The 16,406-nt window shown below is 36.8% G+C and overlaps 1 protein-coding gene across 3 annotated transcripts in view; it reads left to right on the top strand.

Moving 5' to 3' along the window:
• The window catches only part of METTL8 (methyltransferase like 8), an 82,795-nt gene that overhangs the window by 28,201 nt on the left and 38,188 nt on the right, over positions 1-16,406 (top strand). For all 3 annotated transcript variants that reach the window (XM_032880441.1, XM_032880440.1, XR_004385303.1), the window contains 2 exons: positions 2,539-2,597; positions 9,407-9,561. In XM_032880441.1, the coding sequence (XP_032736332.1) occupies positions 2,565-2,597; positions 9,407-9,561 (188 nt within the window). In that variant the 5' untranslated portion in view covers positions 2,539-2,564. Of the gene's footprint in view, positions 1-2,538; positions 2,598-9,406; positions 9,562-16,406 lie in introns of those variants that run through there.

The following is a 16,406-nucleotide window of genomic DNA, read 5'->3' as shown; positions in this document are numbered from 1 at the left end:
TGGGAATCATTCTTGGGGAGCCTAACAAATAGTTTTTGCTCAGAGGCAGCTGACTGCTCCAAGGATAATTGTTATAGACTCACACAAACAGCAATACTGTTTGCTCTAGTTCTTTGGTGCTCTTCTAGCAGTATTGAGATGTAAAAAGGCAGTCATTTGGAAAGGAAGTAAGTCCTTCTTTGCCTCTACTCCTCAGCTGTGTAAAAGTAGACCAGTATTAAAATGTTCCATTATTTAGGTGATGCAAGAGCACTTTGTCTGTATCTTGAGTTTGGAATACTGGAAAAAGAATAACTATGCTTTCCCAAATCTAGGCACTAGTGTCTCCTATTGGCATTGTTTGCTATTTAATTAAGGCCCAAGAGTAGAAACAGAACTGCAAAAGATGAAGGGGGTAAGGAGGGAGATGGAATTCTGGGTCTCCTTAAATTAGTTAACAACTTCAGTAAAGACTGGAGAATCAATGCTGTGATCCTTCTTGCATGAGTGTTGTACAAAAGTAGAAAGCAAATGGGTGAATTGTATGTATGTGAATAGCAAAGATGTAAAAAAACAAAATAAGGAAAAAGAGCCTGGACTCTCCAGTTAGACTGACTGGGTTCAAATTGAAGTGTCATCAGTTATGGATTGGGTGACCTTAAACATGTTCTTTTATGTCATCCTGTATGGACTTTTCCTCTATAATGTGGGTATAAAAGCAGTACCCCTTGATAGGGAAATAGAGGTTAAATAAGATAATACATGTAGGGGTGCCTGGGTGGCTCAGTCAGTTTAGCAGCTGCCTTCAGCTCGGGTCATGATCCCAGGATCCTGGGACTGAGTCCCACATCGGGCTCTCTGCTAGGCAGGAACCTGCTTCTCCCTCTTCCTCTGCCTGCAATTCTCCCTGCTTGTGCTCTCTCTTTCTGTCAAATAAATAAATAAAATCTTTTTTTTTTTTTTTAAGATAATACATGTAGAAAAAAAATGAAACAAGATGGGATTGGGAGGGAGACAAACCATAAGAGACTCTTAATCTCACAAAACAGAGGTTTGCAGGGATTAGGGGGGTAGGGGGAGGGTGGTTGGGTTATGGACATTGGAGGGGGTATGTGCTGTGGTGAGTGCTGTGAAGTGTGTAAGCCTGACGATTCACAGACTTGTACCCCTGGGGCTAATAATACATGATATGTTAATTAAATATATATATATATGTATATACATATATATATATATATATATATATATAGGTAATACATGTAAAGTACTTAGAATAGGGCCTCACAGGGGCACCTCAGTGGCTCATACATTTAAGAATCGGACTCTTGATTTCAGCTCAGGTCATGATCTCAGAGTTGTGAGATCCAGCCCTATGCGGTGCTCCACACTGAGCGTGAAGCCTGCTTAGGACTCTCTCTTCCTCTCACCCTGCATGCATGTCCTCTCCCCCTCAAGCACTCTCTCTCTCTCTCAAAAAAAAAAAAAAAAGAAAGAAAGAATAAAGAAATAGGACCTCACACATGGCAAATACTTGACTCTTTTATTAATTGAGATTTACATGAAAGATAAACTGGGATTGGGCATTTACTTCCTTAAAGACTTTTTCAATTTTCAAAATTTAGTATGGAGTATTTCCTTCAACTGAAATTGTCCTTTTTATTTAAAAAGTACTTAAAACTATTATTCTACAAAAATTAAATTCGCAATTAAGAAACACTTTTTCAGGGACGCCTGGGTGGCTCAGTTGGTTGGACGACTGCCTTCGGCTCAGGTCATGATCCTGGAGTCCCGGAATCGAGTCCCGCATCGGGCTCCCGGCTCCGCGGGGAGTCTGCTTCTCTCTCTCTGACCTTCTCCTCACTCATGCTCTCTCTCACTGTCTCTCTCTCAAATAAATAAATAAAATATTAAAAAAAAAAAAAGAAACACTTTTTCATGTTTGTAACATGAAATATCCTTGTACATTACATATTCTGGTAGAATATGGTATAGTTTGTTGGTATGGTAAGACAGGTGAATCATTGTGAAAAGGGATCCATTTTTAGTAGAAAGCAAAGCATCTAGCCAAAATTTGGAGGTAGGACAGAGATCTCTTCCTCATAAGTCAACCTATACCAAGGCGGCTGCTTTTGCTACACACAATGTGGTAGAAATGATGAGTCCGGTAAAGTAGTACTAAAACTGTCTTCTCCTTGGCTTGTCATACTGTATGTGGAACCTGAGTCATTTTGTGTATTTGTGCTTTTCCGTGTATTCTAATATAAATGCACACTTAGCTATATCTAAGCTGGCAGGAAGTCTGTCAGCATTTCATGACTTACTTCTGTATACTTATAAGTATAATAATGTTATTGATAATGAAATTCTGTCAATCTGATATTTGTATGAGCTTCAGTTCCTTTCTGAATCCGTTCCTTTGTGATTTCTCTAGCCAGTTAACTACTCACGACTGAGTCATGGCATTGAAATCTCAGAGGGCCTTTGCCCTTAAGTCATGCTCATTCTGTTTCATTTTGACCCTAAAGTCATGCTCATTCTGTTTCATTTTGACCTTGACAGGATTTGATAGGAAGAACCACTCTGGGATGGTGAGCTGCAATTGGGAACCTATAGGCAAAGTAAGTAGAAGAAATACCATTTGATTGTATGGACTAGAATTTGATATGGCAGTATTAGTTTAAGCTAAGTTAAATGAAGGATGAGGACCTCAGAACTCTTCAGGTGCTTCCAGTAGTACATAAAAACTTTCTGAACACCAAACAAGGTTTTGCGGAGATTTTTGTTATCTTCATTTTTCTCTGCTCTGAACTGGAGGAACTCAAACTAAATATCAGCCTTAGCAGTAAGCACACTAAAACATGCCTAGAAAATTCTTACCTGTGTTTCTCACTTTTAGATAGCCTCAAGTTTTGTTTATGACAAACACTTGATAATTTGAAACTATAATGAGAAACACTAAGTCTGTTAGAAAAACTGCATTGTAACTATCTGGCCAATATTCAGACCTTTACTTCATACAAGTGTACTACTTACCCAGGTTATGTTGGCCTCATGAAACAGAATGATAAGTATTCTGTCCTCTATTTTCTGAAAGACTCAGTGTAAGATTAGTGTTATTTCTTCCTTAAGTATTTGATATTCACTAGTGAAGCCATAGAGGATTGTAGTTTTCTTTGTAGGCAGATTTTGTGTTTATTTGGAGTTTGTTGTGGTAAAATATACGTAAGATTTACCATTTTTATCTTTTGCAAATATACAGTTCAGTGGCATTAAGTATATTCATATTGTTGTGTAAGTATCACAACTATCCATCTCTAGGACTTCTTATTTTTCCCAACTGAAGTCCTATACCCATTAAACATTTAATTCCTTCGTGGCAGCCTACTACCATTCTACTCTCTGCCTCTCTGAATTTTTGACTACTCTAGGAACTTCATAGAGGAGGAATGATACAACATTTCTCCTTTTATGATAATTGGCTTATTTCACTTAGCATAATATCTTCAAGGCTCATCCATGTTACAGCCTGTGTCAGAATTTCCTTCTTTTTAAAGGCTAAATAACACTCCATTTTATGTATATGTCATTTTGTTTATCTGTTCATCTTTTGGTGGACACTCAGCTTGTTTCTACCATTTGTCAGTTGTGAATAATGTTGCTATAAACATGGTATACAAATATGTCTTCAAGTCCCTGTTTTCACTTACTTTGGGTATATATCCAGAAGTAGAATTGCTGGATCGCATGGTAATTTCATGTTTAATATTTCGAGGAATTGCTGTACTGTTTTCCACAGCATCTGCACCATTTTACATTCCATCCAGCAATGCACGAAGGTTCTGATTTCTCCACATCCTCACAAATACATTTTTAAAAAATAATAGCCATTCTAATGGGCATGATGTTTGTTTTGCTTTTAATTACAAATTTAATTTATTTAGTACATTTGGGGCTATTTAAATTTTTTTTCTTGTGCTGTTTTGGTAAGTAATTATTGGTAAATTGTGGTTTTGAAGGCATTTATCCCATCTATAAATGGAATAAAATTTTTCATAATACCTCCTTATTAGCTTTTCAATGTCTGTAGGGTCTGTGGTGATATCCTCTCTTTTATTCCTGTTATTAGAAATCTGTGTTTTCTGAAACACAAGTGCTTGAGATCAGTCTTGCCAGAGGCTTACTAGTTTTATTAAAGAGTCAGCTTTGACTCTGATTTTCCCTGTTTTATCCACTTTCTGTTTCATTGATTTCTGCCTTTAGTTTCTGTTACTTCCTTCTTTCTACTTACTTTGCATACTATTTACTGTCTTTCTAGCTTTTTAAGATTGAAACTGGATCATTGGTTTGAGATCTCTCTTCCTAATAGAAACATTTAAAACTATCAATTTCCCTCTAAACATTGCTCCAAGCTGCATCCTATAAATTTTGATATTTTTAAGATTTCATTGTTATTTAGTTCAACATATTTTCTAATTTACCTTAAGACTTACTAACTCATGTAAATCTGACATATAGGTTATTTAGAATAACTAAATAACTGGGTGCCTCAGTTGGTTGGGCATCTGCCTTTGACTTAGGTCATGATCCCAGGGTCCTGGGATCCAGCCCCACATAGGGCTCTCTGCTCAATGGAGAGCCTGCTTCTCCCTCTCCTCCCTGCTCTTGCTCTTTTTCGCTTTCTCTTTCTCTCTCAAATAAACAAATTATTTTTTTAAAAAGTGTGAAGCTTAATTTCCAAATATTTGGGAACTTTCTAGATATCTTATTATTATTTAAAGTTTGAATAAAAAAGCAAGAGCCAACATTATGCTCCTATAAGAGAAGCACTTTATTTATGTATATTTTTTAAAAGAAGCATTTTAAATGTAAACATATAAATGCAGTTAAAATATATATGTAACATATAAAACTGCATAAGACAGCTGGTCAGGTTATATTAATATCAGACAAAGTAGACTTGAAGAAAATAGGTATTACCAGAGATAAGGAGGAATATTTACTAATGAATCAATTCATCAAAAATATTAACACTAGGGGGTGCCTGGGTGGCTCAGTTGGTTAAGCGACTGCCTTCGGCTCAGGTCATGATCCTGGAGTCCTGGGATCGAGTCCTGCATCGGTCTCCCTACTCTGCAGGGAGTCTGCTTCTCCCTCTGACCCTCCCCCATCTCATGCTCTCTGGCTTTCTCAAATAAATAAATAAATAAATAAAATCTTTAAAAAAAAAATATTAACACTAAATATTGTTATGGCCAGAAAGCATACCCTGTAGGATTTTAATACTACTGAGACTTGTCTTACAGCCCTGCATGTGTGGTGTGCCTTGGCAAATGTTTCATGTTCACTTGAAAAAAATGGGCATTTGGCTGTTACTAGATATAGTGTTCTTTCTGTATGTCATTTAGGTCAAGTTGATAATGTTTAATTCTTCCATATCCTAATTGATTTTTTCTATTGTTTTCTTAATGTACTATTTATTACTGAGAGAGGGGTATTAAAATCTCCAAGAATTACTGTGAATTTACTAATTTCTCCTTTTAAAAAGTTCTGTCCAATTTTGCTTCATATATTTTGAAGCTCTATTATTATGTACATGCACATTTAGGATTTTATGTCTTGACAGATTGACTCATCATTACTAAATGTCCCCTTTTATCTCTGTAACAGTCTTTTTTTTTTTTTTTTTTAAGTATAGTTTGTTATTAAATAACAAAAATTCAACTGGATAAATTTTTTTTTGTTTTTTTGTTTTTTAAGATTTTACTTGTTTGTTTGACAGAGAGCGAGACAGTGAGAGAGGGAACACAAGCAGGGGCAGTGGGAGAGGGAGCAGCAGACTTCCTGCTGAGCAGGGAGCTCAGTAAGGGGGCTCAGGATCATGACCTGAGCTGAAGGCAGACGCTTAACAACGGAGCCACCCAAGCGCCCCTGAGTAAATTTTAAAGATTTAGTTGGCTTTATTAACCAGTTCACAAATTGGGCAGTATTCCTTCTAGCACGTAGAGAGGAGTTCCAAAGGACTGCAGAAAGGAAAAGGTTTTTAAAGGTAAAGAGGGGCTGGAAACAAGGAAATTATTAGCAAAGAATCCATTGTTTTAGGCAACATTGCCCTCCTAAGGGGAACTGAAGGGGTCTTCCAATTAAGTCCCTAGTGCTGACCAGGAAATTCTCATGTTGACTTGTAAAAGGTTACATTTCTGAGGGATTAAAACTGCAGTTATGTTAGATATTAATTCTTGTTTTACTGACTTGGGGCCTTAACTAAGTGATGCCATTTTGGGCCTGTGCTTTTGTTTTTAACATTATTAATATAGCTCCACTGGTTTTCTCATGCAGCGTTCATATAGTATCTGTCTTTATTTTAATATATTTGTATCTTCGTATTTAAAGTGCTTCTCTTATAGACAGTTTATGGTTGGGTCTTGATTTTTCATACAAATTGATAATCTATGTCTTTTAATTGGACTCCATTCACATTTAATGTAATTATTAATATAGTTGGGCTTAAATATCTCATCCTAGTATTTGTTTTCTTACTGTCCTTTTTGGTTTTAGTTCCTCTGTGCTTCCTTTCCTGCCTTCTTTTGGGTGATTGGAATATTTTTAGCTACACTTATTTGTTTTATTTCAAATAAAAATACTGCTTCTTCATACAGTTTCATTATGCAGATAATATCTTAGTTAAACTGCAATTCAAGTTAGGGTATGCCAAAAGAGTTCAGAGAGGGTACATAAAGAGAGTGGAACAATCTGGTGGCAGAAATCAACTTTCTCTACCAGAATTCTGTTTGGGGTTGACCCTGCCCGTCTTTTCTTTTCCCATCACAAAATGGAACCATGAACTCGTAGGCATTCAGCTAACTTGATAGTTATAACATTTCATTTGCCTCCACCAAAGAGCCTTCATTTAGCAGAGAAGGAAAAACAAACAAGAAACAGGAGATCTGCACTAGCTATTGAGTGTTTTGTTTCTTCTCACACACTTTTTGAATCATTGTTACTGGTGTAACTGGATTGCTGCCTATATACTGTCACACTTTCCTGTCACTTCCTTCTTCCACACTGTAAGGATTTTAGGAACCACCCTGAAAATATGAATATTTTCATATAGTTTCCTTCTAATTAAATTTATGTCAGACAGTGGGGCGCCCAGGTGGCTCAGTGGGTTAAGCCTCTGCCTTTGGCTCAGGTCATGCTCTCAGTGTCCTGGGATCAAACCCCACATCGGGCTCTCTGCTCAGCGGGGAGCCTGCTTACTGCCACCACACTGCCTGCCTCTCTGCCTACTTGTAATCTCTGTCAAATAAATAAATAAAATCTTTAAAAAAAAAACTAAATTTATGTCAGACAAGTATCAGTTTTATATTATCAAACAGTTAATTCACAAGCAACTTTAGAGGCTTGCAATTTAGTTGAGAAGACATTTATATAATTTTATTATGTATTTTTCTGTATTGTGTTTATTATATAAATGTATCATTTTTATATAATAAAAAAGACAAAGAGCAATGCAAGGCTGTGTGTGACTGTTACAGATAATAAATAAATGAGGTAAGGTGTTTTTGTAGTCAATTAGAAAAACATCAGCCTATCAAGATTCTTGATCATTTCTAGTGAGAGAAACTCGTATCTTTTTTTCCCCTTTCTCTTCTCTATATAGATAAATATAGATAAGTATCACATGATTATTTGAAGATTAAAATTTCATTTTGATTTGGCTTTTCTGGGTGGAAAACGTTTACCTCATTTTACACTTTTGAGCATGAATTGTCTCTCTTTCTAGGTATAATCAGTTTCTACTCTTAAGCATACAGATTTTATGAATAATATTCAGTGCAGAAAGAGCTCTAAAAAAAATTGAGCAGGTAGGGTTTTGTTATAGTCTTATGTAGAGCACAGGCAGGAGATAAGAACAAAGGCACATCAGAGGAAATGTAATGGTGGGCAGAGCATTTCATCTCATTTGCCTCCACCAAAGAACTTGCATTTAGCAGAGAAAGAAAAACAAATCAAACAGGAGATCTGCACTAGCTATTGAGTGTTTCGTTTCTCATCACTGCTAGTTACATTTGAATGGAACCATTACGCTCTTTTTGGTGTATAACTAAGCCCTTTTTTTCCTCCAAAAGGAAAATCTTGAATTTTGTGTTTGAAAACACAATGAGATGTTTTTGACATTCTGCAGTTCATTTTGGAAATCACCATCTTAAAACCCATTGCCTTTCAGTAAGTTGGTAAAGGATGTACAATACTTGTCATTTTTACACAAAATAGTCCCTTAGATAGTCTCTAGTGTGTATAAGATATACACACCTTTTAGCATCTGTTTTTACCAGGCAGTTTACAGCATTAGGCTCAATGTTGTGATGAACAATTGAATGGGGATGAAATGCTGAACACTCTCACAATGGATTTTTATTTAAAAAAAAAAAAAAAAGTAAGCTCTTCAGAGCTTCTTTTTGATACTTTTCCATAAAGATTGTAAGCCAGCATATTTGTCAGTACATAATTAAGGCAACATTCTCTTAGTTCAAGTTCTTCCAAAAATGGGGATGGACTTGACGAACCGATGATTCTCCTCTTGAACAAGGATTGTATATTTTTTTGTATGGGGAAATCTGTTTTTACAAATGTATTACTAACTATTCTTACAAATATATGTCTACAGGGTTGTTAGAATTAAGAATCACTGAGGGTAGGGGTGCCTGGGTGGCTCAGTCATTAAGCGTCGGCCTTTGGCTCAGGTCATGATCCCAGGGTCCTGGGATGGAGCCCCACCTCGGGCTCCCTGCTCAGCAGGAAGCCTGCTTCTCCCTCTTGCTCTCCCCTGGTTTGTGTTCCCTCTGTGGATATCTCTCTCTGTCAAATAAATAAATAAAATCTTAAAAAAAAAATTGCTGGGATCATATTTTCAGTATTTACTTATTATTTGACTAAATTTCATACTATTCAGCTCAGCTCAGAGAAGGAGATTTAATAGGTTTGTTTTCTTATTCTGCTACTACTGTACTTGGGTTTTTGGTCTAGTGGTCATATAATATTCCCAAGATATATGTTCCCTTAGGATCCCCAAGCCAAAATAATAAAATCACTTAAATTAAACTTTTAATACACAAAATTCAGATTCTAGGCTGACATGCTTTGGCTGTGTGCTAAAAATTAAATGAACAAATACCAAACAAAGCAAAGCTGGCCAAGGCTGTGACTTTTGAAGAATGTCAGCCAATGGTATACACCTTAAATATTCTTTTTCCTTCTCTTGGCCTGAAAATACTTTAGGACAGAAGCTATCATGCCCACTTTTCATTTAAAAATGTTTAGTTTTCATGTCTTTTCTCATGTTGTAAACCTTTTGGATCAGTTTTTGTCTATTAGATAAATAATACCCTGTATAATGCATACTGACTAATTAATTGTAACTTCCCAGGTGCTGATTACAATGAATGTGATTTGGAGAAATTCTGTTTCCTGTCTAAGGATAAAAAAGGTGCCACATAGATACCAAAGTGGTAATCACCCAATGGTCCCTCTGGGATCAAGGATTTTAACTGATCCAGCCAAAGTTTTTGAACACAACATGTGGTGAGTTATCTTTTGACATCTGATGTTATAGATAGATAGAAAGATAGATAGATAGATGATAGATAGATAAAACATTGGTATATTTTCTTTCTTTCTTTTTTTTTTTTAAGATTTTATTTATTGATTTTACCGAGAGAGAGTGAGAGAGAGATAGAAAGGCCGAGTGTGAGGGCGCCTAGGTGGCTCAGTGGGTTAAGGCCTCTGCCTTCGGCTCAGGTCATGATTCCAGGGTTCTGGGATCGAGCCCCACATCGGGCTCTCTGCTCGGTGGGGAGCCTGCTTCCTCCTCTCTCTCTGCCTGCCTTTCTGCCTACTTGTGATCTCTGTCTGTCAAATAAATAAATAAAATCCTTAAAAAAAAAAAAAAAGAAAGAAAGCCCGAGTGTGGGAAGGGGTAGAGGGAGGAGAAGCAGACTCCTTGCTGAGCAGGAAGCTTGATGTGGGGCTCGATCCCAGGGTCCTGGGATCAAGACCTGAGCCATACACAGATTCTTAACCTGTTGAGCCACCTGGGCTCCCCAGCAGTGGTGTATTTTCACTTAGAGCCAAGAAAAGATTTTTAAAGTTGATCAGTGTTGTTGAGGTCTGAAAGGCAGGGTAACTGATCCTAACTTAACTGTTGCCAATTCTGAATTTCTTTGCAAATAGAATTGATAAAATGACACTTCCCAAGTGCTTTCCACAGCTTTGGGGTTCTTGCAGACCCTCCCTGCTCACAGCTGGTCCTGATTTGCCAGAATATTGTGGGAAGCGAGGCTCTTTTCTAGGTAGAGCCCTCCTCCTGCCCTGCAGGCCCTTCCACCTTTTACAAGTACTTGTCCATCAGCAAATGTGTATTCTGTACCTGCGCACCTGCCCTTACTGAGACCAAGGGAAACACACTGGTTTGACCCTACTCTATGCTTTCAGGAAATCTGTCCTCTATTTGGAAAGGTAGACAATTATAGGAAAAATTGATAATTAGCAATACATGGCAGCAAATTGTAAGGGACCAATGTGTTCTTATAAGGCATATACAGTGTTTGTCTTATAAGAACAACTCAACTGTGCAAAAACACTTCTGTTTTGACATAGGAAGATTTCTTTTTTTTTTCTTTTTTTCAGTTTCCATTTTATTGACATATAATTGATATGTAAAGAAAGACTTCTTTAAGTGGAGAAATTGAGATCAGGATAATTTATTCTGTCTCCAGTACATAGTACAGTGCCTGACACATAAATATTTGTGAAGTAATGACTTGGATAGTTAAGGCTGGAATAAGGGCATTCTTGGTGGGTAGAAATTCATAAAACATAGAGATAAAGAAGTATGAGGCATATGCAGAAGACCATGAACAGGATATCACCTAAAATAAAGACTGTCCTAGGAGATTTATAAATGATAAAGTGTTGGAATGATATAGGCCAGGTATGGGGGTTGGGGGGGGTGAGATTGCATGAATTCTTGAATTCACAGCTGAAATGGGAGACATTACAGAAGCCCCTGAAGAGACATGACATTATACATGGACTATTAAGTACTGTGTATGTATTTGGTTAACATTATGCTAACTAGACAGATCAACAGGTAGAACTAGAAGCAGGAAAGTGCCAATGAGAGAGATTTTGAAGGAAGAATAAATAGAGCTTGGTGCTTTTGTAGAATAAAGGAAAACAAAATATTTGGCTATTAAGTTTTGATCCTCGGTGACTAATAGAAACTTATTAATTAGTCCCACATTATACGATATGTTGCCACTAGCCAGAGGTGGTTATTGAGCACTTGAAACCTGAGTAGTCTGAATTGAGATATGGTGTAACATTTTGAAGACTTAGCACCATCTTCTTGGAAACCTCTGTATCATGAGGGCCAAGTGGAAAAAGAAGCAAATGTGCAGGCTGAACTGTAAAAGAAGAAAGGTGAGGCAGAGGTTCGAGTAAACCACTAGCTTGTGTACCCGTGGAAACCACAGGAGCAGAAATAAGGAAAGCCAAAGCCAGGGACACTGGTACAAATTGTTGAACTGCATATCTACTTTGTAGAAAATCCATCACCATCTGATCTCAAGGACCATCTTTGAGAGACCCATCTTGCTTATACCAAAACATACTCTTTTGGTCTTTTGCCCTGAACCTGTGACTTTCAAGACTAATTCTGTTTTTATTTGTGGCTGAATATAACACATGTACAATAAATCATCTCTTCTGTCTTAGCTAAAGGGAAAAAAACAGTACAAAAAGAAAAGGTAAAATATATCATTAACATTTTTTATACTGAATTGCGTGTTGATATTATTTTGGAAATATTGAATTAAAATACATTATTAAAATTTCATTTCTTCTAGTATTTTTAAACATGGATACTAGAAAATCTTAAATTACATCTGTGGCTGACATTGTACTTTCTTGGACAGTTCCTGAATTAAACTACTTTGCCTGCCATCACCAATATGGACAGTTAACAGTAGGTTGTGAGATCATTGCTAGGCAATTAAACCTCCACAGGAACTTCTGGTCCTAGACAAGCTATTCGTCTACCAGTTTTTTATTCTTCATTAGAGTCTAATGAGTTAGCTGTCTGTGTTCTCTTTTTCTATCTGCTACCACCGACTCTTGTTTAAGGTTCCTGCCTACCCATTTAAGTTCTGTTTTGTCATAGGCTCTCAGGGAAGCAAGGGTCCTCTGGGTCAATGCCCCTCAAGCACTGTGGGCTAGCTTTGGGATGCTGCACAAGAGTCCCTTGGGCTAGAGGTATGGCCTAGGAATTAGTAATTTGAAAAAGCTCTTTTAGTAGTTCTGTTGAGCAGCCAGGTTTAGGACTCTTTAATTCAGTCCAGTGGTTTTCAAACTTTTCTTTAGCAGTAGAATTTTTTTCCAAGTGAAGTCCTAACATGGAATCCCAATATTGTGGATTGGGATCTTAATGAAGCACGTATAGAGGCCCGGGGCATCAACAGCTCTACCTCCCATATCTCCCCTCACCCCCTCAGTGTAGCAGCTTCAAGGATTTTTGGGTTCTGTTGATCAAAGTTTGATAAACCTTGATCTAGTCTCAATAGCTATCCTCCACCACAGCATACCCCCTTAAAGGGTATACAGCCTGTGCCAGGATAGTTGTAGTGGACCCTCTCCAGAAGCAGATTCATACCGTAATAATAAAATAATTTACTCCAAATGAAGAGGAGAGTATTTGCCTCCTGTCATCTCCTTAGGTACCTATTGTTTTGTTGTTTTAGTTTTTGTTTTTTAGGGGCCTCGGGGGGTTTGTTTGTTTTTCTTTAAAGTGAAGATTTGTAAGTTAAACTGAAAAACAGAAGACTGGTTGACTTTCCCCTTCCTTCAAGTCCAGAGTTCTGTCCAAAAGTTCGGACCCTTATTTTCTCCTTTGTATTTAAGAGTAATGTTTCCTCTCTTGCTGAATTTTGATTTTAAAAAGGTGTTTCTAGAAAACTACTGTACCTTTCAGTTTTCTCTCAGAGATGTAGAATTGTCTACAACTTATTTTTCCGTTTAGCCTCTAGTTTAGTTAGTACTATTTATATATGACCCTCTTTTTAAAAAAAATGTTTTTGAGGAAACAATTAAGAAACCCATTTTTTATTCAGTTTCTAATATCTTGAGAAAGAGTTGCCCTCCAGATTCTGTATATTTGTGTTACTAGTATTTACATCTCCGTATAGTCTTATTTTTTAATAATTTAGCAAAGTGAATTTCACATAGCATAGAAGTAACTTTTAAAGTGAACAGTTCAGTGGCATTATTTACATTCATGATTTTATGCAACTAGCACCTCTGTCTTGTTCCAAAATGTTTCCGTCAATCCCACGTAAAGTCCTTTACCCATTAAGTGATTGATCTTCATACTCCCTTTCCCCAGCCCCTGGCAATCACCAGTCTGTGTTCTAGCTCCATGGATTCACCTCTTCTGGATATTTCATAAAAAAGGGATCATACAATATGTGATCTTTTGTGTGTGGCTTCTTCACTTAGCATAATGTCTTGGAGGCTCATCCACATTGTAGCATGTGTCACTACTTCATTTCTTTTTATGACTGAATAATATCCCGTGGTATGTATATACCACAACTGGTTTATCCATTCATCCACTGATGAACATTTGGGCTATTTCCACCTTTTGGCTCTTGTGAATAGAGCTGCTGTGAACATGCATGTTCATGTACTTGTTTGAGTCCTTGTTTTCAGTTCTTTGAGGTATATACCTGGGAGTGGAATTTCAGGATCATATGATAAATCTGTGATAACTTTTTGAGGGATTGCCAAGCTGTTTTCCACAGTGACCGAAACATTCTACATTCTGCTTTAAGTCTTTTGATTATATTTAGCAAAGTTTTTAATTTGGGGGGGAGTGGGTTGGGCAGGGTTCTAACTATATCGAGCAAATTCCAGTTATTTGGAAAAATCATTCCTTATTTCACACTGTTCTTGGTTTAAGTGTTTAGTAATTTTTCAGAAGATCTCTGAAATTTATAAAGAAGTAATAAACACTTATAATTGTATGATCAAATCAGCTAGACCAGTGGCTTTCAAGCATTTTACCATGATCCACAGTAAGAAGTACAGTTTATGTAATGGACCAGTACATGTACACATAACATATGCACATATATGAAACAGGAACAAAACCTTCTTTTATGGTTTTACCATGTGAGACATTCACTAATAGTTTCCATTTGTTCTTTTCTACTCCATTTCTGTTTCTTTCTCATTTTAAGAATTGGTTAGATTAATGAGTTAATTAATTAATGAAATTGACTTCATGACTTAAAAGGATCATGACCTTTAGTTTAAAAAATACTGAGCTAAACCATTCTCTATAGATCCAAGATAGGACCTGTATGCTGCAACATAACCTCCTATTACATAACCCATTTAAATAATAGTTTGCAGAATTCCAATAGAGTTTAGTTATCAAGATATCTTTCTTATTATATGGTCTGAATTTTCCTTATATATGTTATCTGATTCCTCTTACCTTGCTTCATACATAGTTCTTGAATAGAGTTAATAAGTAATTTTTTTTATCTGTCTCTGTTATAACGTTTGTCATGAGTAGTAGTCTGGATGTTGAGAGCACAGACTGACTGGTTGTCTGACTAGTTGGGAAGTTAATCTGTCCCTTGGTTTCTACATCTTTCTTTTTATTTATTTATTTTTTGAAAGATTTATTTTATTTATCAGAGAGAGCACAAAACTGGAGGAGGGGCAGGCAGAGAGAGAAGCAGACTCCTTGCTGAGCAAGGAACCTGATGCAGGACTTGATCCCAGGAGCCTGGGAATGACCTGAGCCGATGGCAGATGCTCAATCAACTGAGCCACCCAGGTGTCCTGGTTTCTACATCTTTAAAATAGGATAATAGGGGCACCTGGGTGGCTCAGTGGGTTAAAGCCTCTGCCTTCAGCTCAGGTCATGATCCCAGTGTCCTGGGATTGAGCCCCGCATCGGGCTCTCTGCTCAGCGGGGAGCCTGCTTCCACCTCTCTCTCTCTGCCTGCCTCTCTGCCTACTTGTGATCTCTGTCTGTCAAATAAATAAATAAAATCTTTAAAAAAATAAAAATAAAAATAAAATAAAATGGGATAATAATAATATTATCTACCTCAAAGGGTTACTGTAATGATTAAATTAATATATGTAATATAAAATGTATGCACATAATAAATAAGCAACATATAAGAATTAGTTATCATATATTATCATTTTCCAACATGTACTTAAGTTACTTATTATGTATCTGTTTTATTGTCATTATTGGATTGTATGATCCTTCAGAGTCTTCTTAGTTTATATCTGTTTCATAGCTACATTCCCTATATAATACCCACCCAATAAGTATATTTGAATGAGTAAATGAATATTTACTAGAAGTGTACGGCTAGACCAAGAGTTAATATAATGGCTAAATATGGGCTTCAGAATCCAAATAATGTGAATGTAGATCCTGACTCTATCCCTTTCCAGCTATGTGAACTTGAGCAAGTTCCTTCGTGGGTATTATGAGTATTAAAGGCAATAAATGTTTAGGACTCTTAGTCGTAGTAAGTGTTCACTGAAATAAGTGTTCTTGTTATTATTAGATGGAGAATTGAAATATATACCAATGACTAAATAAACAGTATAGAGTATGCAAGGTCACACAGTGAAGGAGGTGAAGAACATAGGAATGAGCTTTAGAACAGGAAAAGATTTCTGAGATGAGGTTGTAAGAAAAGTCAATAAAACTTCATAGAGTGTGGGATTTAACTTGGACTCTGAAGGATGAGGAGTATTTGAGTAGTGAAGACTGTTCTAGACAAGTGGTAGCATGAGCATTTGAGAATACACGAGGTATATTCCAAAGCAAGCACATGGACCAGCCCAATTGAAAGAGAGGTTTCTTATTTGGAAAGTGGATGAGTGATGTGACAAAAGAACTATTTTAGGAAAACTAATCAGGCTCTGTTGTTCAGGATACTTAGAATTAACCATAATTGAACATGAAGTGATATCTTTTATCTCCAGCATGTTTTGTGTATTGACATATACCCATCACAAGGTTAAATTCTATGGAGGACTTAAGAGAGGAAATGATTACTGCTCCAAAGGAACTCCAGCTCATTTCACTAAGAAACCTGAATCCTCCAGATATGGAAGATGGGGTGAATCTGAAAGACAAAGTGTTCCTTCTCCAAGAAAAGTAATGAGAAGTAGTAAAAACAAACAAGAACTATACCAACAGCAACCACAAAAGTCCATAAACATGGAAAATTACTATCAAGGCAAGAAATTGTAGATTCATGTGTGGCTCAGAGTGGCTCCCCTAACCTCATCTTCATCTCTCAGAAGCAGTACCAGGAAAAGGGGGTCAG

The sequence above is a fragment of the Lontra canadensis genome, unplaced genomic scaffold (genome assembly GCF_010015895.1).
Source record: "Lontra canadensis isolate GAN:19392208 unplaced genomic scaffold, GSC_riverotter_1.0 scaffold69, whole genome shotgun sequence".
Classification (NCBI taxonomy): domain Eukaryota; kingdom Metazoa; phylum Chordata; class Mammalia; order Carnivora; family Mustelidae; genus Lontra; species Lontra canadensis.
The sequence above is the reverse complement of the archived record's forward strand: the minus strand, read 5'-3'. Positions and strand labels throughout refer to the sequence as shown.